The sequence below is a fragment of the Elephantulus edwardii genome, unplaced genomic scaffold (genome assembly GCF_000299155.1).
Source record: "Elephantulus edwardii isolate Elephantulus edwardi_28Jun2011 unplaced genomic scaffold, EleEdw1.0 scaffold00170, whole genome shotgun sequence".
NCBI classification, from domain to species: domain Eukaryota; kingdom Metazoa; phylum Chordata; class Mammalia; order Macroscelidea; family Macroscelididae; genus Elephantulus; species Elephantulus edwardii.
The window spans coordinates 4,304,267-4,330,879 of record NW_006399920.1 but is presented as its reverse complement, the minus strand read 5'-3'; the positions used below and the strand labels follow the sequence as shown (position 1 = coordinate 4,330,879).

At 38.3% G+C, this 26,613-nt stretch overlaps 1 protein-coding gene across 1 annotated transcript; it reads right to left on the bottom strand.

Moving 5' to 3' along the window:
- Nucleotides 1-5,863: 5,863 nt before the first annotated feature.
- On the bottom strand, nt 5,864-25,934 carry TFAM (transcription factor A, mitochondrial). Its single transcript, XM_006895594.1, has 7 exons — nt 25,834-25,934; nt 25,208-25,326; nt 22,612-22,682; nt 17,806-17,955; nt 14,759-14,854; nt 6,443-6,499; nt 5,864-6,001 (listed from the first exon to the last, which is right to left on the bottom strand). Exons 1-7 carry the CDS (start codon nt 25,932-25,934, stop codon nt 5,864-5,866), a joined length of 732 nt encoding a protein of 243 aa, XP_006895656.1.
- Between the last annotated feature and the right edge of the window lie 679 nt (nt 25,935-26,613).

Sequence of the window (26,613 nt, the reverse complement as noted above, 5' to 3'; positions counted from 1 at the left end):
TAGTGCCGCTGTTGTAAAATGGGACTCACAGAGGGGTTGCGGGGAGACTAAGGAGGAAGGATTATATAACAATGAAATAATTTTTTGTACTTTTCTAAGAGAAGAGTGAACTGGGCGGGAAGGGGTGGGCAGGGAGAAAAGTGCAACAATGAATGAATGGAGATCCAAAGACTGTAAATTTTCATTAATAATAATAAAATTGTGAAAAAATTTTTTAAAAATGTACTGCATTGGTAAGTCTCCTGTTAACAAACTCTCTAAAGTACTGAGGTGCAACAATGTCAGTTTTAAGACTAAAGTGCTTCTGATTCAGATCATAGTCTTTTCAATGATTTGCTATGCATCTAAGAGCTGGACGATGAATAGGAATGAGAATCGATGTGTTGGAGCTGTGGTGTTGGGGAAGAGTGTTGAATACCCCATGGACAGACATGAGAACAAGTAAATTTGTCTTGGAGAAAGTGCAACCAGGGTGCTCCTTGGAGGTAAGCATGGTGGAGCTTTGTCTCACATTACTTTGAGTATGTTGTCAGGAGAGGTGGGTCCCAGAATAAGAATATCATGCTTGGAAAGGAGCATCAGCGAAAGCGAGGAAGACACTTTGGGAGATGGACTGACCCAGTGGCACACTGGGCTCAAGCTTGTCTGAGATGATGGGGACAGTCAGGATAACACAAGGTTCACATCCACTGTTCATAGGGTGGCTGTAAGTCATTGTTGACTTGGCGGTACATATAACATTTGTATTTGCCAAGCACGGTGTCTTTCTCCAATGACTAGTCCTTCCTAACCATATGCTTGACGTATATGAGACACGTTTCATTATTTCTTGTTTCTGATTTCACTTCTAACATGATAGATTTGGGGGGGAACATTCTATGGTATATTCTTTATCAATATTCTTCACCAACACAATCCAAAGGTATCAATTATTCTCCAGTTCCTTATTCATTGTAGTTTCTACATGGATATGAACCAAATATGACTAGCTAGGTCAATCATAATCTTTAAAGTGGCATCCAAGCTCTTTAGCGCTTTGGCAGCAGATTTTCCAAATACAACACATCTTTTGATCTCTTGACTGCTGCTTCCATGAGTGTTGATTATGGTTGCTGGTAAAATGAAATCCTTGATTTCAATTTTCCTTCCATCTGTGTTAATGCTGTACATTGATCCAGTGGGGAGGCTGTTTTCTTGATGTTGAGGTGTATACTATACCGAAGGGTCTATCTCTGGGTTTTATCCATGCTCCAGGTCTTCATTCTCTGCAAAGTTATGTCATGTGCACAGCATAGCCTAATGATGAATCTTCCTCAATCTTGATGCCACTTTCTTCATGTAGCCTAGCTTCTTAGCTTATTTGTTCAGTATTCAGAATGAATATACCTTAGTAATGGGTATAACTAACTGCTCTTTTTAATGTGAAGGCCAATGTTTAGCAACCTATTAGTAAAATGTCAGCATCAAAAATGGTGTAAATGACTTTTCTCTTTTCCCCTCCGTCTTACTTATGACTAATGAAAGAAACATTCTTCTAAGTGATACAGCACTCTTCTATTTCCTGTGCTGCGGTAACCTGGGGTTGCTGTGATGTTGAACCTTGTGCCACTAGGGTGTCAAATACTGTAATGGTTACCCATGGTGGACAGTGTTTGGTGGACCTCCTAGTTTAAGACAGGTTTGAAAACAGGAGTGACACCCACTTGGTAAACAACATACCTCTGGAAACTATATGAACTTTGAGAAACGACAGTGCATAGGATCACTAGGAGTTGTGCCCGACTCAACAGCAATCAACGAGATAAAAAGATGACGATTTAAAAAAAAATGATACCCCAATTCCTCATCCCTTGTCTGAAGTCTGATGCAGTGACAGCTAGGACTGAAGCACATGCCTCATACTTTGTCCTCCTCCAGGATGTCAGGGAAAGAACACAAAATATGCAGTTAGCTTGTGCCTCTCTCCAGAGATTTTCAAATAAAATCCCTTTTTTATTCCATAAGAAGTCATTTTATAAGGGCAATGTGACGTCAAACAAACTGTATTTCAGAAATGCTGCCATTACAGCTTTTAATATCTTTTACTTCTACTGGTGCTATTTTGTAGACTAAGGAACATTGGCAAGTTTTGTGGGGTGGTTTTTTTTTAATTCTTTAAAAAAATTTCAGTCTTTTATGTTTAACATTTTCATAAGCTTTGTTTTTGTAATGAGCCACACAACATGGATGGGGGAAATTGTGCCTTGTCTCAACAGTTTTGCTGATTGTTTTTGTTGTTGTTTTAGGCAGAATGATGATGGATGCCTAGAGTTTACTTGATGTTTAATTAAAATCAGTATTTCTCTAACAAAACAAAAAAAGATGAAGATAAATTTTAAGTCAATGTAAGTATCAAACTTCTTTGCATTTCACATATGTAAGTATGTAGGATGATGTCTAAAAACATTTGCTCATGGTGAGTGGAAGTGACTCCTAGCTGACCCTTCAGTGGGTTTTCAGAGGCTGTAAATTTCACAGGAGACGGTTCATTTTTTTTCCTGCAGAGCCTCTAGTGGACACAAACCACCTCTGGTCTAGCTGCACATCACCAGTGCTGATGACCCTGTTTTCTTTCATCCTCACGAACAAAATTATTTCATCAACTATTTGTATTTGTGAACAATGTGAGACTGGTTATATTTGCTGCACAATTTTACAAATTCAAAGTAGTGAAGAAGTTCAATTAAGAAAAAAATTATTATTTTGGTGGCCTAGTGGCAGGAAGCTGCACTGCAATCCCAGAGGTGCACAGTTCAAATCCACCAGATGCTCTGCTGGAGAAGAAGGGACAGTGTCCTCCTTTACCAGTTAGATTCAATTTGATGGTACACACACAAAAATAATAAATTTTTTTAAAAATTACTGCTTTAAAAATTCAAAACATCCTTGTAATCTGTGGTATTAACATCCTCAAATTTGTCTTTGATAGCTTTATACTGTGAAGAGAGTGGCTGAGAAGAGAGAGAATAGTCTTAACTACTGAGAAAATGAAGACAAACTAGTGAATACGATCACTTAACAGTATAAAAAGGTCTTCCTGCTGCTAGAAGAAATAAAATTTTAGTTACACTAAATAGCACAAAAAGAAATACAAACTTCTAGTTACTTTAAATCCACATGTATTATCTATTTTAAAACCGAGAAATCTAAACAAAAACATCCAGAGAACCTAAAGAAAAATAAGAGATGGTGTACAAAATGGCATTTACAAAAGAGGAGTTAACCTTTATAAATGCAATTATAAGTATTACAGTGTTCTAAGGTAACATCAGAAAGAAAAATAAACCCCTTCCCATCACATTTTTTCAAAATACCAGTGTCGCCATTCCAATGAATATGTAAAAAAACTTTGCTCAGAATTTACCAATAACTTCAAAAACCGTTTTATTTCATTTCTTTCAGCATCTTTCCCCTTAACAGCCATATTTCACCTCTATAGCAACTACTGTGTTAGGACAAGAGTAAGGTTTTATATGAATAACCGTGGGTTATTAGTATTATTATAACAAGATAAGTTCTATTGTTACTACTGGATGGCATTTAGTATGGGTACTGAAGCAAATAAGACTTATTTTAAAATGATACTTTTGGAAACAAATCACAAATGGTTTTGCTCTGGACTTTGTTTCATGGCTTTTTCCTGATAAATACATACAGAACTTACTAGACACGGAACCTGCCAATATACTTGCAAAGATTGATTTGAATCTTAAAACAGTAAAATGGTGTAGATCAATAGACTCTTTCTGCCTTACTTGTCCCTTTTTATTCATTACTAACATTGCTAAAATCATGCTCCCTTGATTTTCCAGGCTCTTGAGGATGGTACATAATTAAGACCATTTTAAATGCACAGTAGAGAAGTTAAAGTTATTAAAAACAATAAATGCTTTAAGAAATTAGGGATTATTTTCTGGAACCCCAGTTTTTTTTGTTTTTGTTTTTTTTTAAAAAACGAGTATGATTAGCATGTATCTCCTCAGTCCCAACTACTCACAGTGTCTATTTACTAATGGCAGGCTTTATCCTCTATTTATACATTAAGATGAATTTTACATACTTTAATCCTATGTTTTAATTTAAATTGTATTTCTCTCTTCAGTCACTCCCATAGCAAAGTCCATTAACTAATGTATCATATTTTTGTGACTTTTTTATTTTCTACACACCAACAAGGATTTTCAAAATGTGTCTGCAGGTCAAAAATCTACAACTCCCAAATAGTTTGCACAGTGTTATCAAGTGACAAATTCGGATTTATTTTTGTCTCTGTAAACAAATGATAAATTCTTAGTAAGATGCTGTGAATTTTGAAAAGCTCTGCTTGACTCTTCTAAGAGGATAAACAAAGGCTCCACACAGCAAGGTTTTGTGGTATGTGCTAGCTGGGAAACTCTCAAAGATACACTTTACTGAGCCATAAAAATAGAACTGCATTCCACATTACATGAAACAACATAACTTGAACTAACGATTATTAACCTTGTTAACACCAAGAAGCTAGTCTGTTCAGCTTAGAGACGATCTTTTTCCTTTTTGGAAAAGAGTGACAATGAATTTAAAAAAAAAAAGTTCTGGAAAAAACATCTCAACCTATCAGCACACTAGAACATTAATCACATCCTCATTTACAATAACCACAGGCTGGCAGAAAAGTTTCTCTAAAAAAGGCCAGTCAGTAAGATTTCAGGCTTCATGGGCTAAGAAGTTTCCTGAGCAACCACTCAGCCTGTAACACAAAAGCAGGCAGAGACAGCAAGACTAAACAGAACTGTTCTGATAAAACTTTATTTATGGACAATGAAATGTCAATTTCATAAGCCATGAAATATTCTTTTTTAAACCATTTAAAAATATAAGCATGATTATTAGCTCACAGGCCATCTACTTATGTAAGGCTGTAAAATTATGCAAGATGTCTAGAAATTACCGGTTCAATATCTAGACACTTTGTAAATGTTTGCTTCCTCAAGTTCTTTTAAAACTTAAACCAGATACAATCTCTATATTTTTTGATAAATATACACATAAAAGAGAGAAAAATAATTGAGAAAAACGTGTTAATTCTCTAGCTAAAATAAAAAATGGTCTGTAAAACTGTTTCACTTTAAAACAGATAATTTGGAAGTATATAAAATTAAAGATTACTTCTTTTATTCTATGCATAATTATTTATGCATATAAAATAATATGTATGTATATCTGGCACATTATTTTTCACTTTTACTTCAGAGAAAAGAAAAGATAGTAAGGAAAAAGTTTATCAATTTCTCAGTCCCTTTTATAAAATTTACAACTGAAACTGGAGATCACTTATATACAGTCAACTGTATATATAACTCTGAATTTAGGAATTATACCTAGAATTGGAATTTTCCTAGATAAATTCTGATTCTTTTTAAAAATGAGAAACAAGAGACATCTACATCAGAGAATACTGTGGCCTCTATCACTGAGACCCTTTCAAAAGTAAACTCCTGTTTCCATAATATAAGGAAGCAAAATTCTTTCCATAATCATTCAGTATAAAAAAGTTCACAGTCTTGTTTACCTTGAAAAAGGCAAATGATTCATTGTGGAATCTGCATAAATTATTCTGATCCTCAGTAGTCCTTAAATACAAATTAATTTAGCATGAACTTTTATCTGTTTGGGTTTCCCAAGTAAAATACTAATACAATATGTATTAAATTGGCAAAAGTCCATGAGCTTAAAGAAAAGGAATTGAATAGAAAATGTTTTCCAATTTTATCCTTTCAAATTTTATAACAGCTTCAAGTATTGAGACCGAACTGGTTTTCTGAAGTCTCCAGGATGGACACACTCAATTCTCATTTTTCGTTTGTGGCATCATTTTGCGACGTATAAGATCATGTCTTCCGACTTCAATCATCTGTGCTTCCCACAATTTCATTTCATTATCATAGCGAATTTTATCATCTTTAGCAAGCTGAATATAGACCTGAAGAAAAGAGCAAAGTGTTAAATTATTTCTTTTGAGAAGACTCTTAGCAATGAGACATATGATAGAAACTACATTATCATTGTAGATGCAGAAAGAGAAAGAATGATTTTGTGAGATAAAATTTATATATGAAAAAGATGAGATTTTTTCAAAGCAAAAATACTACAATTTTAGGGCTAAGGGACTATAGAAAGAAGGCAAAGGAGGGATGTGACTGTGTATATAGTAGATATTCTAAGCTTAAGAGTGATTCTTTTTTTAGCTCAAACATAAATTTTATTTTAGTCAACTACCAAAAAAAAAAGGTTCAACTGATTCTAACAATATTTTTTCAGTAATTTAACTGTTATTAGTAATTTAAGGTTGTTTTTTAATGAAGAAAAAGTAATCCTGCCCTGATATATTCTCTAACAGTAGACTAAAAACTATACAACTTACTTGTTTTTGAGAGCTAGTCAGGTTTTTCCAGCTTTCATTCACAGTCTTCAGCTTTGCCTATAAAACAACACACATTTTAGAAGCAGATTTAGGTACCACAGTGATTAAAGTTTTAACTCCAACCATAAAAACAACAAAAGTTACAAACAAATTATCTCTGAATGACTGTATGATAAAATACTTTTAAATCTTCACTGAAATAAAAATGTTATCTTTCACTAAACACTCACTTTGCAAAATTTGATAGAAAGAACTAAAAGGACAAAGGTATAGTTTACAAAATTAAAGAGTAATTTTTAATCTATGAAGCACCTCTAGGGGGCATTTTCCTGAGTTAAACAGTCAATCACAAAAGGACAGATATTGCATGGCACCACCATGCAAAATCTAAGAAAAAGTTTACAGATAGAAATATTCTTTGAAGTTACAAGAGTGGGAGGAGGAAGTTACAAGAATGTAAGGGGGGAGGAGAATAAATCAGTAAATGGAGGGTAGATTTGGTGGCTTAGTGGTAAAGAGTTGCACTGCTAGCCTGAAGGCGTACAGTTCTATAATCGCCCAGCAATTCCACAGGAAAAAGATGAGTAATCTCCTTGCACGTAATGAACTCCTCTTAAAATGCGCTAGAGGGTCAGCTATGAGTTGGTTCCAACTTGACAGTACACAACAGCAACAAGACAAAAGAAAATACTACAAAGAACGCAAAAATTAAAGGCAAAAAAGGTAAACACTATTATATACCCAATCTTGCAGTAAAGATACAAAGATACTGAACAGAGGTGGAAAAGACAAATGGATCTAAATCTACAGATATATAGATAGAACAGGACAGGTCTACATATGCATTTACAGGTGTTACAAATATATCCATGAGTAGAGTATCCATGAATATGTAGGAGGCAAGGTTTTAAAAATGCAGCCAGAACCAAACACCTCAAGGGAATGAGTTGCTGGGCCTAGTTTCAAGTAACATCAATGTCACTTGACACTACACAGTCCACAAAGACAATGGTCTACTATATTCCACACCTCTGGGGCAAAGAAAAGAGAAGAAAATAAAATATGCAAGGAAGCAATTAGTCCAAAAGACTACATGAAACAAGTCTCCATGCCCTTAAGATCAGGACATCTAGACAGTGCATGGCTTCCACTGCAGACCACTCTGAGAGGGATCACAGAGGGAAATACTGGGCAGAATGGGAGAAAAATGCAGGGGACAAAGCTCTCAAAATAACTGGAAAAAGCCAGCTGTGCTGGTCTGACAGGGACTAGTGACCTAATGCTGGGAAAAGTGGAGGGTCAGAGAGGAAAACTCTCAACATGCAATGACCCAATGATTGAACAAAGGGCTCAAGCATATCAGGTATGGTTAAGAGGGTAGAGGATAGGGTTTAGATCTGTTGTTTTAAAGGGTTGCTAGTTGTATCAACACAACAATAACATTCCACTGAATGAATACATATTGTGCCTACTCATTCTGCTGAGCAATTTTTCTAAGACTTACCATTCCATATAAATTTGACAACTGTCTTTTTCATCTCTGCAAAGGTACTACTGTTGGATCTTGATGCTACTTGTATACGTGGATGTATTTGAGCACAAATACTGCTGAAATATTACCTGTCAAGTGTATGCGTGTTCACAGGTGTACTCTCAACCTGCCATATCTGTTTGTAGTACCTATCTGCCTATGTACCCACCTGTAGTTTAATGTGTGCTATTACTGTTATAAAGGATTGTATAATGGTCTACAACTCTGGCATACAACTGTATCATTAGTAATATTATGCTAACTCCTTAAGTTAAATATTCTTTCCCTTCAATCAACTTTATTTATGTCTGTTCATTCCCTTATGATCCTTTGTATGTAGTTGTTGTCTTTGAAGACGAGCACGACTCATAGTGCGACCCTATGAACAAAAGGCCTGAAGCCTTTCTATAACTATTATCATTTATCAAAGTTCATAGTCTCCAGAGGCATGTTGTTTAGGAAGTGGATGAGCAAGTTGTAATATTTCCACTTTAAAATTGTAGGTATCTATAGATAAACATCCACAGTATTTCATGGAACATTAAGCTTTATGCTCCAAATAAATAAATGTGTATGTCTGATAAATTATGAAACAAAATCTCTGAGTTTAACATTGCTGTCTTAAATATGTAGATAAATTTTATTACTGGTATGTGTAAACCCAACCAAACCAAAGCTGTTATCTCCTGTTCTTCTATGTCATCAAGTCAGAACCAATGCATAGTTTCACTGTTTTGTTAAAGTAGTATTTATTGAATTGTTAATTCATGAGAAATAGAATTCTGAGTAGGCCATTTATTTTCTTAACAACAATGCCCTCAATTGGTCTCTTTATAAAAAAAAAAAAAAGCCCAACAAAACTGAAATTATTTCCATTAAAAAAAAAATTGTAGGTATCATCTCTGTCAAATTAGCTAAGAGTTTATGAACTTCGTTTAACTTTTTTCAAAACACCAGCTTCAGACTTTACTGATTCTATTGCTCTTTCATTCCTTTATTTATCTCCGCTCTGATATTATTTCTTTCCTTCAGGTAGCTCTGGGCTTGGCTTGCACTTGTTTCTCTAGCTCCTCAATGTGTAAACTAAGTTACTGATTTGAGATCTTTCCCCCTTCTTTTTAAATTTTTTTATTATTTGTGTGTGTGTGTACTGCCAAACTGGATCCGACTGGTACAGGAGATTGTCTCTCCTTCTCCAGTAAAGCATCTGATAGATTCAAACCGCGTACCTCTGGGATTGCAATGCAGCTTCTTGCCACTAGGCCTAAGAGCTCCCCGGATCTTTTTCCCTTTTATAGTATAAGCAGTTGTTTTTTTTTTAATTTAAATTTATTCTTAATTTCAATAAAAATTTACAGAGACTTTGGATTTCCATTCGTTCATTGCTGCACTTTTCTCCCCTCCCAACCCTTCCCCCTAGGTACACTACCCTCTTGGAAAAGTAAAAGACAAATTCTTTCATTGTTTTACAAACCCTCCCCCAGGTCCACTCCACCATATAGCCTTTGCTCTGGACTCCTGTCATGACAAAAATACCTAATCACATATCCCTTTTAAACAGTTTTCTCCCTCATCTGTTTCAATGCAGTATACATTACTGAACCCATCTTTCTCAGTCTCTCCCCAATCCCAAGGTCAGTCCTGTTTTAAACAGTGGTACCATGCAGTATTTGTCCTTTTGTGACTGAGATACTTTACTCAGCATTATGCCCTCCAGGGTCACCCATTTTGAATAATATTGCATGAGTTCCTTGTTTTTCAATGCAGCATAGTATTCCATTGTGTGAATATACCACACCTTCTCTATCCATTCCTTTGTTGATGGACACTTAGGTTGTTTCCAACTCCTTGCTATTATGAACAAAGCTACAATAAACATGGGTGTGCATATATCTGCTTGGATGTCAGTTATGGTTTCTTTGGGATATAATCCCAAATACTGGGGGTCAAATGGTATCTCTATTTGCAACTTTTTGAGAAGTGTCATACCGCCTTCCACTTTACTCTTTTTTTTACTTCCATTTTACACTCCCACCAACAGTGAATAAGGGTTCCAGTTTCTCCACAACCTCACCAGCATTTGTTGCTTGCTGTTCTGTTAAATTTTGCTATTCTGACTGGGGTGAGAGGATATCTCATAGGTGTTTAATATAAGCATTTAAAACTATGACAAAGACAACAGAACAAATTTTCCTTTGAAAATGATCTTCTCTATGTCCCCTAACTTTTGGTTTGTTGTACTTTCATTTTCATTCATCTGTAAGATATCTTCTAATTTCCTATTTTGTGTTTTAATCTCAATGTTTAATAACAAGTTGTTTCATTTCCAGATATTTCTGTATTTTCCAGTTTCCATTTATAAACATCTTGTAGTCGAAGGGTATAGTCCATGTGGAGGTGCACTGCTAACTTAAAAGCTACAGCTCTCTGGTGGTTCAAGTCCACCTGTGGCTCTGGGGGAATACATGGACAACTTGCTCCTGTGCAATTTACAGCCTTGGAAATTCACTGCAGGGTCAGCTATGAGTTGGTTCTAACTAAACAACAATAAGTGAGTTACAGTCAAAGACAAAGAAGTGATTCTGTATGACTTGAATCTTGAAATTTATTGAGACTTACTTTTGTGACCTATCATTGTCTGTTATGGAGAATGACTCATGTACATTCAGGAATGCATCCAGTGCTGCTGCTGTTCCACACAGATCTGTGAGATCAATGGGTTTAAATCTTGTTTCTTTATGTTTCTAACTAACTTTTCTTGAGTCAGGATATTCAAATATAAAATCTATTATTCATGGATTCACTTCAAAATGGTTTTTATTTCTTCTCTGTACCTTTATAGTTTATTCTAAAATTTGTGTTTAAGAGTTTAAGTAAAACCAAAGGAACAATATATTATTAATTCCAAATTATAATTAGCTGAACTTAATTATGTAACTTAGAAAAAGTTAACTTAGCTCCTTTAGGTTTGGTTCTTCATTACTGTTGGTAATGTTAGGTGCTGTCGAGTACAACTCATAGGACTCATAGCAACCCTAAGAACAACAGATCAGAACACTAATTCCATGCCATCCTCACAATCTTGGACACACTTAAGCCCATTCCTGTAGTCACTTATCAACCCTCATGGTTTAAGGGCCTTCTTCTCCTTCACCACCCTACCACCTTCTCCAAGGAATAACTGATCAATTCAATAATTAATTCTGAAGTGGGGAAAACCAAAGAGCAACCTAATTACAGACCAAATTCCCAAATGGCTAGCCAATGGCAGCAGCAGGTGGTGAGAACTAGAGATAAAGACAGGGCTAAAAACAATGAAAAGTAGCTGAAAGTCTATTTAAAAAAGAGGCTGAATCTCCATCAATGTGAATTTTGTTGTTGGGAAGATGGTTCCTCCCAACTCGTGTGTGTGTGTGTGTGTGTGTGTGTGTGTGTGTGTGTGTATACATCATCAAACTGGATCCAACTGGCACAGGAGAGATTAACCCTCTTTTCCAGCAGAGGATATGGTGGATTCCAATCAGTTCCTTCAGGATTGCAGTGCACCTTCTTGCCAGTTGGCCACCAGAACTCCCTTCAACGCAGACTTTAAGACATGTATTATATCAAAAGCATAAAATAGGAATCACACAGTGGAAGCCCAGTACAGTTGAAGATGATAGTGCTGTACTAAAAAATAGGGAGATTAAGTAAAAATGTATCCAGTATCCCAAAATGAAAATCTAAACAGTCTAAGCTACAGAAGACAATGAAGACAGAAATATTAGTGCACCAGGTCAGAAGATCCAATAAGCATATAATTACAGTTTTAGAAAGTCAAAACAAAGACCAGGGAGAAATTTCTATAGTATGCTCAAAACATTGCCTTAGAACTGCAAGACTGCAAAACACATCCAGTAGTTCCTGAGAGATGTAAGCAGCCCCACATCAAGCGTATTGAGGAAGACAGTTCTCAAAAGAGGTGTGGTGTCAAGGGTTTCCTGTTCAAAATGGCTTTCCTAGCTAATTAACTTTTTTGGGTGATGAAGTATTTATTTTATTAAGGAGACAGAATTAGGGTGAGATAGAAACCCCATCCTACTGTTGTTGTTAGATGCCCTGAGTCCAGTATGACTCAAAGTGGCCCTATGAACAACAGATCTGAACCCTGTTCTACCCTGTGCCATCAACACATTCTCTGACACACTTTAGAGCTGACTGCTGCAGTCACTCTGTCAATCCATCTGGTTGAAGGACTTACTCTCTTTTGCAATCCCACCACCCTTTCCAAGCACGATGTCCCTCTCCAAGAAGTAGACTCTCCTAGCAACATGCCTGCAGTATGAGACGAAGTGTTATCATCTTTGTCTCCAAGGAGCACTCTGGCTGCACCCTCTCCAAGACTTATCTATTCTCTTTTGGTGGTCCGTGGGATCTTCAATACTCTTCTCCAATACCACAGTTCAGAGGCAACAATTCTGTCATCTTTATTCCCTGTTCAGCTCTCAGATGTATAGTGATTGAAAAAACTATGGATCCCAACCTTGAAACCACAATAAACCCACCCTTTTTATGTTTTAAATGTCCAGAGTTATAAAAAAAGGATAGTAGTACTCAAGTTTACTATCTTTACAGCGACCCTATGAACAAAAGACTTGAAGCCTTTCTGTAACTATTGTCATTTCTCAAAGTTCACAGTTTCCAGAAGCATGTTGTTTAGGAAGTGCATAATTTAGAGTGCGGTTTGATTTGATTTTTAAATAATTGCCTTCCTAGTCTGTTGGCTCTGACATCTGCCATATGGTTGGATTAAGTATGCTAATAATGTGAATGAGGTAAACAATACTTTTTGGACGGTAGCAAGTAAACAAGGTTTGTCCACTACTAATTAAGGGGGCTGCTGTTGTGTACCATTGAGTTGGAACCGACCCACTCATAATGACCCTCTAGTGGGTTTTCTGAGACAGTAAATCACATGGAAGGAGTCTGCCCACCTTTCCCACCACCTTTCTCTTGCAGAACAACTGATAGATTCTAACTGTATACGTTTGGGTGGGCAGCATAATTCCTTACCATTAAGCCACTGCAGCCTTCAGTATGGATTACATTTCAACATCAACATCAAGAAAACAAAGGTCCTCACCAGAGGACTATCAGTCAAATTATGACAGATGGAGAAACAACTGAAGCTGTTAAAATTATCTTGCTTGGCTCAATAATCAACGCCCTTGGTATCAGCAGTCAGGAAATCAGGAGACATATTGTAGCAGGAAAAGTCTGCTATCAGGGACCTCTCCAAATTACTGAGGAGCAATGATGCTAATTTGAGGACTAAAGTGTGTCCGATTCAGGCCATGGTCTTTCTGATCACTTGCTAAGTATCTGAGAGTGGGACAATGAATATAAGGATGACAGAAGAATTAATGCCTTTGAGCCATGGTATTGGCGACGAGATGGGAAAGTCTGCTGTTAGGGACCTCTCTAAAGTACTGAAGAGCAACGGTGTGTCTCTGGAGACTAAGGTGTGTCTGGTACAGGCCATGGTCTTTGCAATCACTTGTTATACGTCAGAGAGCTGGACAATGATCAGGGAGGAAAGGAGAATTGATGCTTTTGAGCTTTGGTGTTAGAGAAGAGTGTTGAGGGTACCATGGACTGCTCAGAAAACAGATTCATCCTGGAGAGGGTTAAACAGGGCTGCTCCTTGGAGGCAAGGATTCTGAGGGTTCGTCTGACATACTTTGGTCATGTTGTAAGGAGAGACCGGTCATTGGAGAAGGACATCATGCTTGGGGAGAGGAGGGCAGGTGCAGGAGGGGAAGGCCCTCTGGGAGGTGGACTGATTCAGTGAGTGGGGCAATAGGGATGAGTGTGTCGGAGACAATGAGATTGGCACAGGACAGAGCAGAGTTTGAGTCGCAAGCGATTCGACGGCACATAACAACAACAACATTGGAGGCGAGTACTTAATATTCCACAGACTGTCAAAAGAACAAACAAGTTGTTTTGGAGAAAGTGGAACTAATGTGCTCCTTGGAGGCAAAGACAATAAAGCTTTGCCTCAATACATTAGGCATGTTGTTCAGAAAGACCAGTCCTCGAAGAGGGACATGCTTGGAAAGGTTGCAGGTCGGCAAAAGAAAGGAAGACCCTCAGCCAGAGACTACACCAAGAGGCATGAGTATGTCAAAAATGTTGAGGATGGCACAGGATAGGACAGGGTTTCGATCTGTTGTTCATAGGGTAGCTATGAGTCATACGTGACTCGATGACATCTAACAACTACTGAAAATAAGAAGGGGGGAAGATAAGTCACAACAGTGATTACTAAGCTTTTTTCTTCTTTGACACATTTCTATGATCAGAATGCCATGCATGTGAACATCCCGCAGACATAGTGAATGTCATTAAAAGATGCTACATGGAGCGAATGCTGCTGTGTGCTGGCGAGTACAACTCCACGTGAAACATGGAGCCATAGTTTGCACTTAACTCCCAGTACAAAATGCTCTAATTCTGTTCTAATGCCCCCTCGTGACTGCAAAACTAATAAGAACAGCTATATTAGAAATGTCTCCAGAAGATCTTCAACATAAATCTGAAAATTGTACCTAAGTTTTAAAACAATAATAATTAGATTCACAACTACATAGACAAATAAATTTTATGAGATAAGAGTAAGACTAGGGAAGAGAGCCCATATAAATAGTTTCATTTCCATACTTTACTACTTCATCATTTGACAAGGTGACTCTAGAACTTCTGGCAGTCTAAACTTTTAAAAACAAATAAGAGTTTTTTTTTACCTGTGATGAAGAATCCTTAGCTTCCTGGAAACATTCAGATATAAAAATGTTATAAGCTGAGCGAGGTCTTTTCGGTTTGCCAAGCATTGTTAATTCCTGAATAACAAAAAAAGAATAATCAGATACAATTTTAATATCTTTCAGGCTTAATTTTAATTACAGATATTAATTACTATGCCTTAAGGAATAATCCAATCTTTAGAGTAAATACTGATGCTGTTGTGTACCACTGAGTCAGAACCAACTCAGACCCTCCAGTGGGTTTTCAAAAGCTGTAACTCACACAAAAGGAGACTACCCATCCTTGTCCCACAGAGCGGCTGGTGGATTCGAATAGTGTGCCTTCGGGACTGCTGTGCAGCTTCTCAGCAGTACACACTAGAGCTCCCCATGATCTTATATAAAGTATATAATTACAACTTGAGATTAGGACTTTTCAAAACACTAACTTTTAAAAATTATAATTAGAGTTTCTATCACAAAGGTATATAAAAACAATTCTTTTATATATTCATTTTCATGGTCATCATGAGCTGGGATTAAAAAACCAAACCAAACCAAAAACCCACTGGTCACCATTTAGCAGATTCTGACTATCGAAACCCCATGTGTTACAGGCAGGACTGCTCCACATTTCAACATCAACACCTTCCTGGCTTTACAGATGGAGTCCTAGTGGCACAAAGAGTTAAAAGCTCTTCTGCTAAACTGAAAAGATTTGACGTTTTAATCCTGCTAGCAGGTCCCTGAAAAAAAGACTTTGATGATCTGCTTTGTGAGAAAACCCAAGGGGCATGGAGAGACTATACATCTAAAATGACTCATCAGCATCTGCAACTGCCAAGCCTTGAAGCAGTGCTGCTGGGTGAGTTCAAACCAGCAACCTTACCAACTAGATCATCGTTTGTGAAAGATAAAAATACGATCAGTTTCACTCTTTTTAAAAAAAAAACAAAAAACAAAAAACCTATCATTTCATTCTTGAAGAACACTTCTGTCTACTTTGGCCAAATCACTACAGGGGGCTTCAACAAAGTTACGAACACTGGGGTACTTGTTTAACAATTTTCTTCTCATTTTCTTCCTAGCATGTCCCTCAACCTTTAAACCACAATAAGTCCACCACTCTTGAGTTTGGCTCACAGTGACCCTCCATCGGTTTCCCCACTTTTTCCTGAAGAGCAGCTAATGGGTTCATACCACCATTTCAGTTAGCACACTGACACGCTACATACACACTATGCTAAAAGGATTTCTTGATAAACCACGATATGTGTTAAGTTTATTTTTACTAGCAACCAAAGGAAGAAAAGAATACAAGTTTCCTTTACTAACTAAATTTTCAGGTTTTGAGTTCAAAAAGTAATAGATATTCCAACAAATAGTATTTGATTTATAAAATACTTGGCTTTTTATAGCCATTTTTTAGGTCAATGACAAATCCAACTTAAATTCAAATAAAAATTGGCTTCTTTCTATATTATCAGAGTTCTTTTAGTTTTTTAACTAGATATTATTTCCTTTCACCTGAACAGTACACGTCTAAGTATTTAGAATTTAATTATTTCCTCTTTGTTTCCAGGACAATTTACCCTCAGACATACAGACTTATAACTATTCCTAACTGGTACAATTCATATCTAGCTCTGAAATAGCTTTAGAGATCTTTAGTGGGAAAAACAATTCCAAATAGGAAGTGAGAGTACAAAGAAAAACCTCTCATTTCAGGTGTTGTGAGCTGAGGCATTTTCTGACCTTCTCTCAACCTCTACGCCCACCCCCAATTAGATCAATAGTCCTAGATCCTCATCACTGATTTGGAACTGCTGGGTATTCAATCCTAGTGCTGGGGCCAAAGAAAATATATCAGTTATTTTGTATTTGGGGCTGGTATTAATTCAATCATTTTACATACAGACTAGATTAGCAAGCAATCTAATATTGTTTTTGTAGAAAAAACATAGTCTAAGTTTCAAACAAATTTACTGGGATTAATATCTTTTTGCTGTAGGTCTGCGGAGCCAATTCTGACTCCTAGTGAGTCGTGTGTCAGAACAGAACTGCATCAAATGATTTTCATCACTATAATTTTATAGACGATGGTGATTGTTCTCCTGTGGACCCACTGAGTGGTTTGAAAAATCAATATTCTAGTTATCAGTGAAGCATTTAATGGTTTGTACCACTTTGTTGTTTTTAAGTAGTATCGAGCAGCAATCAACTCCTAGCTGACCCTCCAGCGAGTTTTCAGAGGCAGTAAATCACACTAAGACAGCCCATCTTTCTACTGCAGAGGGGCGGATAGATTTGAACCAGGTGCCTTTGGGATGGCAGTGCATTAAGTCCCTAGAGATCCCTTTGTGCCAGTACTGTTCCTTATTACCTTGAAGCTGCTATAAAATGTCTATCTAAAATTTGGGTACATCGAAAAGTAGTGACATTGTATAAAACCATTAATGTAGAATGAGTATATGGATCCAAGGGGGGCTGGAAGCAGAGGGATGAGGATGTGCAGGGGTAGGGGAGGCTTAATCATGGAGTTAGACAGTTTGATGGTAGGGATAAGGGAAATTGGAAGAATGTGTTCTGGAAAACAATGTATTAGAATTTTGTCAATAAACTAGTATTAAAAAAAAATAGTGTCAGGTATATCCAAAAGAAATGCTATGGCAAGTGGTCCTAGCAGTAGATGTAAGAGAGCTATCCTTTATTTGCCTAGTTGGAAAACAATAACATTCTACCATTGTTGTTGTTGTTAGATGCTGTCGAGTCGCTTGCAACTCATAGTGACCCTATGTACAACAGCCCTAAACTCTGCTCTGTCCTGTGCCGATCGCACTGTCTCTGACACTCCCACCCCGATTATCCCAGTCACTGAATCAATCCACCTCATAGAGGGCCTTCCCCTCCTGCGCTGTCCCTCCACCCTACCAAACATGTAACCTATGTACAACATTCTACCATATATCCAAATAAAGTTTTATGAAAGTAAGAAAAACCTACTTATATCAACATTATTAAAAAAAACAAAACTCAATAATACTCACTCTCTTTTTTATTAATGCTTTTCTTTTTAAACGTTTTTGCGTGAGTTCTTTTTCTATAGACATGATTTGACTTGGAGTTAGCTGTTCTTGAATTCTGTTTATCTCTTCTTTGTATGCCTGCCAGTCTGCCCTGTAAGCATCTTCATATATCTATAAAAGACCCAAATAAATGAAAAAATCGTATTATTACCAAATTTATAACACATCTGTTAGGCAAGAAGAGTTAACTACCAACTAGAAAATATCCTCTAGAATCACACATATATGGATAAAAAACAAGAACAGCTATTTTTTCATACACATGCTAAGCAAATAGGATCCAATTTAGACTTGCTGTCCATCTTTCATTTCCATCCTCAGAATCCATGCTTTTTACGAATCAGAACTTTATAAAAAACTTTTATATTGGTTTGTTTACTAAGTTCATATATATATATATATATCGTGTTTCATAAAATCATTCCCATTATGTTTTATAAAATCAATTATCACTGAACTATGCCCACCATTATCCTGTCTTTCCAGATCCCTGCCGGAATCTTTCACATTTCCTTTACCCACCCCTCCTTCCAGCCACCACATTGTGCGACCCTACGACGTCCCCCCTGCCCATTCTTACCCTTCTGCTTCCAATCCCCTCCTCTAGGATGCTCATTTTACTAGTTACCTATTTCTACAATAACCGTCTTTTGCAGTATTCATCCTTATGAGACTGGGTGAGTTTATTCAGCATTAATGCTCTCCCAAGGTACATAGTAATTTTCAAAATTATTGTTCCTGAGTGCTGTGTCCATCATTTGAATGTACCACTATTTCTCAAGTCATTTGATCGTGGTTGGACGTTTGGGTTGTTTCGATGTTCTTGCTAGGGTGAATAACGCTGCTATGAACATTGGTGTTCAAATCTCCATTTGTGTATCATTTCTAATTTTCTTGGAGTATATTCCTAGCAGTGGAATAGCTGGGTCATATGGAACATCTTTCTTTCTGTTTTTTTAAAAAAGGGAATTTCTATGTTCAGAGTTTTGCACAAATGCCAGACTGCCTTCCAGGGTGGTTGTACCATTTTACAATCCCACCAACAGTGTATGGGAATTCCTCTCTCTCCACATCCTCTCCAACATCTATTGCTTTTTGTCCTATTAATCTTTACCACTGCTACTGGGGTGAGATGGTATCCCACTGTGGTTTTGATTTGTACAATTTTATTATCTTTATATTAATACAAATTATAATAATATAATAAATTTATATTACTACAAATCAAGAGATATATGTTCCTTTGTAAAAACTGAGTTTTTAAAAAAATCTGGGTAATCCAAGTCCTTCAAAGATTTAAGTGTCCTTAACTATACAGGCCAATAGTACTGAAACCCATGATCTCACAGAGTAACAACAGAATTTAGAGTCCAGAAATAAATACAAACATGGTTACAGTAAACATCCAGTAAGGGTGCCAAGTCTACTCAATGAAGAAAGAACAGAATCTTCATAAATGATGCAGGGAAAATTTATTTCCACATACAGGAAAATGGAACAGGATCTATGCTTCACACTATACACAAAAACAAATTTATAACAGATTTAAAGACCTGAATGTTCAAATTAAGGCTATAAAATTCTCAGAAGAAAACGGAAGGGACATTGTCAGGCCTAGCAATACTAACAAAATCACAAACAGAAAAAGTAAAAACAATTAAGACCTCACAAATTAAAAATGTATTAAGAGATTTGACCAAAACGTGGAAAGATAATGACTAGGAGAGAATCTCCAAAAACTATGTGTCTGTTAAGAATCTAATAACTGAAGATACATATAAAACTGACAAAAGATTAATAATATAGTCATAAAATGAGCAAGAAAACAAAGATTCTTACCAATGAACCAATAGGCAGAGTCATGATGGATGGAGAGGAGACTGAAATTGTCAACAACTTCAACTTGCTTGGATCCACAATTAACACCCTTGGTACGAGCAGTCAGGGAATAATGAGATGCAATGCAATGAGAATAACTGCAGTGAGGGACCTTTCCAAACTATTGAGGAGTAGTGATGTCAGTTTGAGGACTAAGGTACGTCTGACTTTCCGATTACTAGCTATACATCCAAGACCTGGACAATGAATAAGGATGACAGAAAAAGAATTGATGCCTTTAAGCTGTGGTGTTGGAGAAGAGCACTGAACATTCCTTGGACAACCAAGAAAACAAGTAGATACATCTTGGAGAGGGTGCAGGAGGAATGCTCTTTGGAGGTAAGAATGATGAGGCTTCACCTCACATATTTTGGACATATAGCAAAGAGGTGCTATTCCTTGGAGAGGGACATGATGTTTGGAAGGATGGAAGGTTGGTGAGGAAGAGGAAGACCCTCAACCAGGTGGACAAGGTGACTGCTGCAATGGGCTCTTATATGTCAGGAAGTGTGAGGATGGTGCAGGACAGGCCTAGGTTCACATCTTTTGTTCACAGGGATGGTATGAGTCGTACTCGACTCGATGGAACCTAACAAAAAATGAGCAAAGGACTTGACTAGATAGTACACCAAAGATGAAAATCAAATAACCATGAAAAGTTGCTCAATATGATTAGTCACCAGAAGGATACATATCAAAACAATGAGATATTATTTCATTTCTATTTTCATGACTAAAAACCAAAAACATATGTTGATAAAGGCTATGGGAAAATTGTAACCCTTACCCACTGCTGTCAGAAATACAAAATGGTACAATTATTGTGGAAAGCAGTATGGAAGTGAATCAGAAACTAAAATGAAAAGAAAAATAAAACATAAGAGCCATCAATTTCACTATGTATGTATATATGCACTCACTCACACATGTATCTACAATTATACCTATCTCCAAAACATGTGAAAGCAGAGACTGAAGAGATTTGTGCACTTACACTCATTGCAGCCCATTCACAGCAGTCAAACCAGGAAACCATCTAAATGTCCATCAACTGATAAACAACAGAGCACTACCTAGCAAGTTGTGTTGTTTGGTGCTGTGGAATATGAGCCACAGCAACCATCTAAACAACAGATCTGAACCCTGTCCTGTCCTGTGCCAATCTCCTCAACCCTGACACACTTAAGCCCACTGCTGCAGTCACTGTGTCAATCCATCACGTTAGTGGTCTTCGTCTCTTTAACTGATCTTTCACCCTTCTAAGCATGATGTCCAAATCTAAGGAACAGCCCCCGTGACAACATGCCTAAAGTAGGTGAGAGGGAACTCTGCATCCTTGCCTCCAAGGCGCACGCTGCCTGCACTTTCTCTAAGACATATCTAGTTGTTCTTCTGGCACTCCATAGGATATTTCATATTTTCCTTCAACACCACAATTTAAAGGCATTGATTCGTCCTCTGTAATCCTTACTTACTGTCCAGGACTCATAACAAGTGACTGAAAAGACCATGGCGTTAATCAGGCGCCTTAATCTTTAAACTGCAGAGGTCCCTGACAGTAGACATTTCCAGTGCAATACGTATCCTGATCTTCTGTTAGTACTAAGGTCACTGACTGTGGATCCAAGTACGATGACACTGTTGACAATTTCAATCTTGTCTTCACTTATAATGATGCTATTAGTCCAGTGGTGAAAATTTTTGTCTTGGTGATGTTGAGATGTAATTCATATTGAAGGCTGTAGTTTCTGATATTCAACAGCAAGTGCTTCAAGTCCTCCTCACTTTTAACAAGTCAGGTTGTGTCATCTGCTTAACGCAACAGGCTGTAGTTTCTGATATTCAACAGCAAGTGCTTCAAGTCCTCCTCACTTTTAACAAGTCAGGTTGTGTCATCTGCTTAACGCAAGTTGTTGCAAAATGAAGTCTGAATACATGATACAAACAGAGCCAGAAGACACTACGCTGAGCGAAAAAAGTCAATCACAAAAAGACATGCTGTATTACTTCATTCATATAAAAAGATAAAGCAAACTGTATAGACACCAACGTTTATTAGTGACTTCCAAGAGTGGGGCGGGGGGAAACACCAAATCCACTGATATTAAGTCAAGTCTGACTCAAAAGTATCCCTTTAGAACAGGGAAGAGCTGCCCACAGAGTTCCCAAAGCTGTAAATCTTTACAGAAGCTGAAAGCCTTGCCTTTCTGCTGTGAAGAGGCTGGTAGTTTGAAAACAAGACTTCTGGTGAGCAAGCAAATGCCAAACATTTTTACTGACAGTAAAAGGTGAAATGTGGAGAGCTCAAAATTTATTAGTGGTTATCAGGGGCAGGAGAAAAGGAAAAATGGGAGAAGGGTCTAATTGCTTATGAGTACTGATTTTTGGTTTACAGTGAAGAAAAAAATTTAACTGAGGTCAGGGTTGCAAAACCATTATAAATGTTTTCACTAAATTGTACACTTGCAAAACAGGTGAGGCCTTAGAACTACTACCTTGCCAGTTAGACCTTAAACCAAAAATAATCCCTGAAGTAACCTTAAAATCAAACAATTGTTTAGACAATTCTTAATAATTTAAAAAAAAAAAAAATCAAACAATTTTTTTAGTAAATAAAAATCTGTCGTGCGTGTTATGCTCTCTTACAAACTATTTATATGGAATAAAATTGTTAACAGCAACTTGGAAGATTAGAAGCTGGGGGATAGTGAGTTCATGCTGAGGAACAACTCAGAAAAGTGAAGATGAGAATGGTTGTGCACACGACAAAATGAAATCAATGGCACTGATTTGTACACAGAGAAACTGCTAAACTGGAGTATGTTTTACTATAGACAGTAACTACAACACAAAATAAAGTTTAAAAAAAAAGAAAACCTATATGCTTACTTTTTTTTTTGAGTCTGGAAGTTCCCTCCATAACTGGGCAATTTTTTTAACTAGTTCTGAATTCTTCGCATCTATGGATTAGAACCAAACAAGGAAAATCATCACAATTTTACCTCTGTCATGATTAATTTCTAAAGACTTCCAAGAAAACATAATCCATTAGCTCCAAAAGCAAGTTATAGTATAGATATAACTATATCATTAATAAGACAATACAAACTTTTCATTATCCAATTAATTTAAATATAGTTGCAAGCGACTCGACGGCACATAACAACAATTATCAAAATGTTTGCAAGTTATCTACTAATTGAGAAATATCACCATTAGTCCTCTGTAGTTCATTACAAGTTCAAATAACTGGATAATCAATTGCTTCAAATGTCATAGTTAATGTATTAAAACATTTTAAGTCTTTAAAAAATTATATTCATAATCTGACTAAAGAAAATATAATCTTGATTCATGTAATATCACCATATATCTCAAGTACTGAAATAAAATTTCTTAAACATTATTTACTTACTTTTTATTATTTTTTGTGTGTGTACCGTCAAATTGGATCTGACTGGTATAGGAGGAGGGACCCTCCTTCTCCAGCAGAACATCTGGTGGATTCAAAGTGCGTACCTCTGGGATTACAGTGCAGCTTCTTGCCACTAGGCCGCCAGAGCTCCCTAACATTATTTCAAAGTCAACCTGTAATTTCCCTTTCCTTCCTCAAATCTTAACATTGTTCTTGTTACATGTCACTGAGTCAGAACTGATTCACAACTGACCCTCCAGTGGGTTTTCTGAGGCTGTAACTTAAGATGAGGAGACTTCTTTCTCCTATGGAGCAGCTAGTGAATTTGAATTGTCTACCTTTGCTGTTAGGGACCTCTCCAAAGTGCTGAAGAGCAATGGTATCTCTTTGGAGACTAAGGTGCGTCTGATACAGGCCATGGTCTTCACAATCACCTGTTATGCATCAGAGAGTTGGACAATGACCAAGGAGGATAGAAGGAGAATTGATGCCTTTGAGCTGTGGTGCTGGAGAAGAGTACTGAGAATACCATGGACTGCTAGGAAAACAAACAGATTTGTCCTGGAAAGGGTTAAACCGGGTGGCTCCTTGGAGGCAAGGATTCTGAGGCTCCGTCTAACATACTTTGGACATGTTGTGAGGAGAGACTGGTCCTTGGAGAGGGACATCATGCTTGGGAGGGTGGAGGGACAGCACAGGAGAGGAAGGCCCTCTGTGAGGTGGACTGATTCAGTGACTGGGATAATTGGGATGGGAGTGTCAGAGACAGTGCGATTGGCACAGGACAGAGGGGAGTTTAGGGCTGTTATACATAGGGTCGCGATGAGTTGCAGGCGACCTGACGGCACATAACAACCTAATAACAACCTTTGTGTTATCAATACAACTCCTTACCCAGTAGCCCAGTAGACCCCCCCAGAGCTCCCTACTGCAGAGCAAAGGCCTTTTACAACCATAAACAAAGGTGGTTGTTGTTGTGTACCATCGAGGGAGCCAACCCATAGCTGATCCTATGGTTAGGTCGTCCGAGGCAGTTAATCGCAAAAAGAGTGCCCATCTTTCTCCTGGGGATTTGAACCATGAGCCTTCAGAATTGCAGTGCAACTTATTAACACTAAGTCACCAGAGCTGAAAGGTTTGTGACTATCCCAGCTCCACAGGATTTCGAAGGATTCCACAAGAATGGTTCCTGGTAATCTTGTCTAAGAAACTTATTTGCCATGGGAAGTTCTTGAACTTAGCAGTAATTTGAATATACCTATAGAGGTTTGTGAAACACTTTTCCTTAATTTATGGATCTGTTAGTAATTTCATAAGAAGGAAGAGCAAAGCAAGAACTAAAATAATTCATCAGTGCTCTTCTAAGTCAACAGCATCTAGGTCCAAAACTCAGATTTTTCATTCTCTTTGGAGTGCTTTACACTACACATACTGCTATTTTTACAATACTGTTATCAGTTCTCATTTATATATAAAACATTTCTATTTGGTATAAAATGCATTATGTTGTTATGTGTTGTCAAGTCATCTGCGACTCATAGTAACCCTATGTACAACAGCTCTGAAGCCTGCCCTGTCCTGAGCCAGTCTCAATGAATTGGATACACCTACCCCCATTGCCATAGTTACTGTATCAATCTATCTCATCCAAAGTCTTCTTCCTCTCCTGCACTGTCCCTCCACCCTTCTGAGCATGATGTCCTTCTCCAACAATCGGTCCCTTCTGGCCATGTGCCCAAAGTATGTGAGATGGAGCTTCAAAATCCTAGCCTCCAAGGAGAAACTTGGTTTCACTTTCTCCAAAACAGACCTATTTGTTCCCTTCGTGGTCCATGGTATGTTCAAAACTTTTCTCCAGCACAACTCAAAGGCATCAATTGTTCTTCTATCATCCTTAGTCCTATTTGTGATGACCATGTCTATTTTACAGACTACCAAACAAAGAATAATTAAGTATGTTTCTGCAACCACTGGATCCTTTTGGGAACTGCAAGTCAGGTTTGTGGTTTAAATGCTTTGCTTTGCTTTTAATTTGTACATCAGAGAAGAATATTCCTTCAGACTCCTTACCTGGGTTCTGAGCTTTAAATATGGGGAGCTGTTCTGTAGAAAATCGCAAAAAAGAACTCAGAGGCTTCTTTGGGTAGGTCCCTATGGTGGATGAAAACCATCTCGGTATGTACAAAAAACTACAGATAAAAAGAAAACACATGTCAAGTTTAATTGTCAGTATGCGCAAATCCCAGAAAAGGCATCATCAAGACGCTGTATTCCTTACAATAAAGCTGAGACATTCTTAGCCCAGAGGGGCTAAAGACTACAAAACTTAAGTCTCAAAGTCCTAAACTCTCGGAAAGACACACTTATCACCTGCCCCGCCTTCTCGACGCCCAGGTGGTGGCGGGAGACCGTTGGCGTGACTTGGCAGTGCACAGGTGCTCGGAGACCAGACCATGGGGGATGGAGGGAGAAGAAAGGTGGAGGGCGGCAGGAAACAGGACATGGGATGCTAGTGTGGGGAGGCCTGGTTTTAAAGCTACGGTTCCCCTGGCAAAGTCGAGGTCAGTAGGTAATAAAGAATCAGAGTGACCCTGACCTGCTTCAGAGGGGCAGGAAGGGGAGGGAAAGAGTCTTCACTGCGGCCCCGGGGCATCCTCGGGCCCGCCACCTCCCGGGTCGCAGGAGCGAGGTCCTACCTGAGCGGAAAGCGCAGTAGATTTCCGTAGCGGGCGCGCAGCTCCGCTCCGCTCTTGCCCAGGGCACTGAGCGCGCCCCACACGCCCCGGAGAAGTGCCATAGCACCTGCGAGCCACCGAACGATGCAATCTCCTAGGAACTCCCAGCAGGGCAAAACCCACTGCAACAATGACAACTAAAGCCCGCACGCGACGCCCAGCAGGCTTGTTACCATGCCCGCCACTCGCGAAGCACTATGGGAAGCCAGTTAACATCCGGTTAGGGGTCGGGGGGCGGAGCAAGACCGTGCAGGCAATTTGCGCAGGCGCCGTAGTGCCCCCTCCGGTGGGAGGGACTGCGAAGAGGGAGGAACTAGTCGAGACCCACGCAGGTAAAGGACAGCCCCTTGCGTCCGAAGGCCCTGATCTCCAGGGGGCGCTGCAGAGCCGCCTGCCCCGGCCCTAGCAGTCAGCTCGCGGGGTAGGTGACTGCGCTAAGGCGGCCGCCTCGTGAGCGGACGCTGGCTGGAGTCCCGCGATGACGGTCTAAAGGGCTAGTACGTAACAGACACTTTACAAAGAGGACGCAGGTTGGCTGTGCACCCCTCGCTGTCCTGTAATGTTGGAGTAATGTGCTGATTCCAGACAGAGGCTCTCCGTTTAACTGAGACCCGATTTCGAATATTCAAGGGAGTGAAAGCGGAGTAGGGTGTGTGTCAGGCTGTTGCAAATCTAAAATTGCACATCCTGCGGCAGGGTCGGGTTCACTTAGTCTGCGTGACGCCTGTGGGTCTGCCTTTT

Coding starts and splice junctions, on each gene's coding strand:
- TFAM (XM_006895594.1), bottom strand. CDS start 25,934: ATGGCACTTCTCCGGGGCGTGTGGGGCGCGCTCAGTGCCCTGGGCAAG. Junction 22,683..25,207: donor ATTTAAAGCTCAGAACCCAG/GTAAGGAGTCTG, acceptor TCTAATCCATAG/ATGCGAAGAATTCAGAACTA. Junction 14,855..17,805: donor AAGCATTAATAAAAAAGAGA/GTGAGTATTATT, acceptor TTTGTTATTCAG/GAATTAACAATGCTTGGCAA.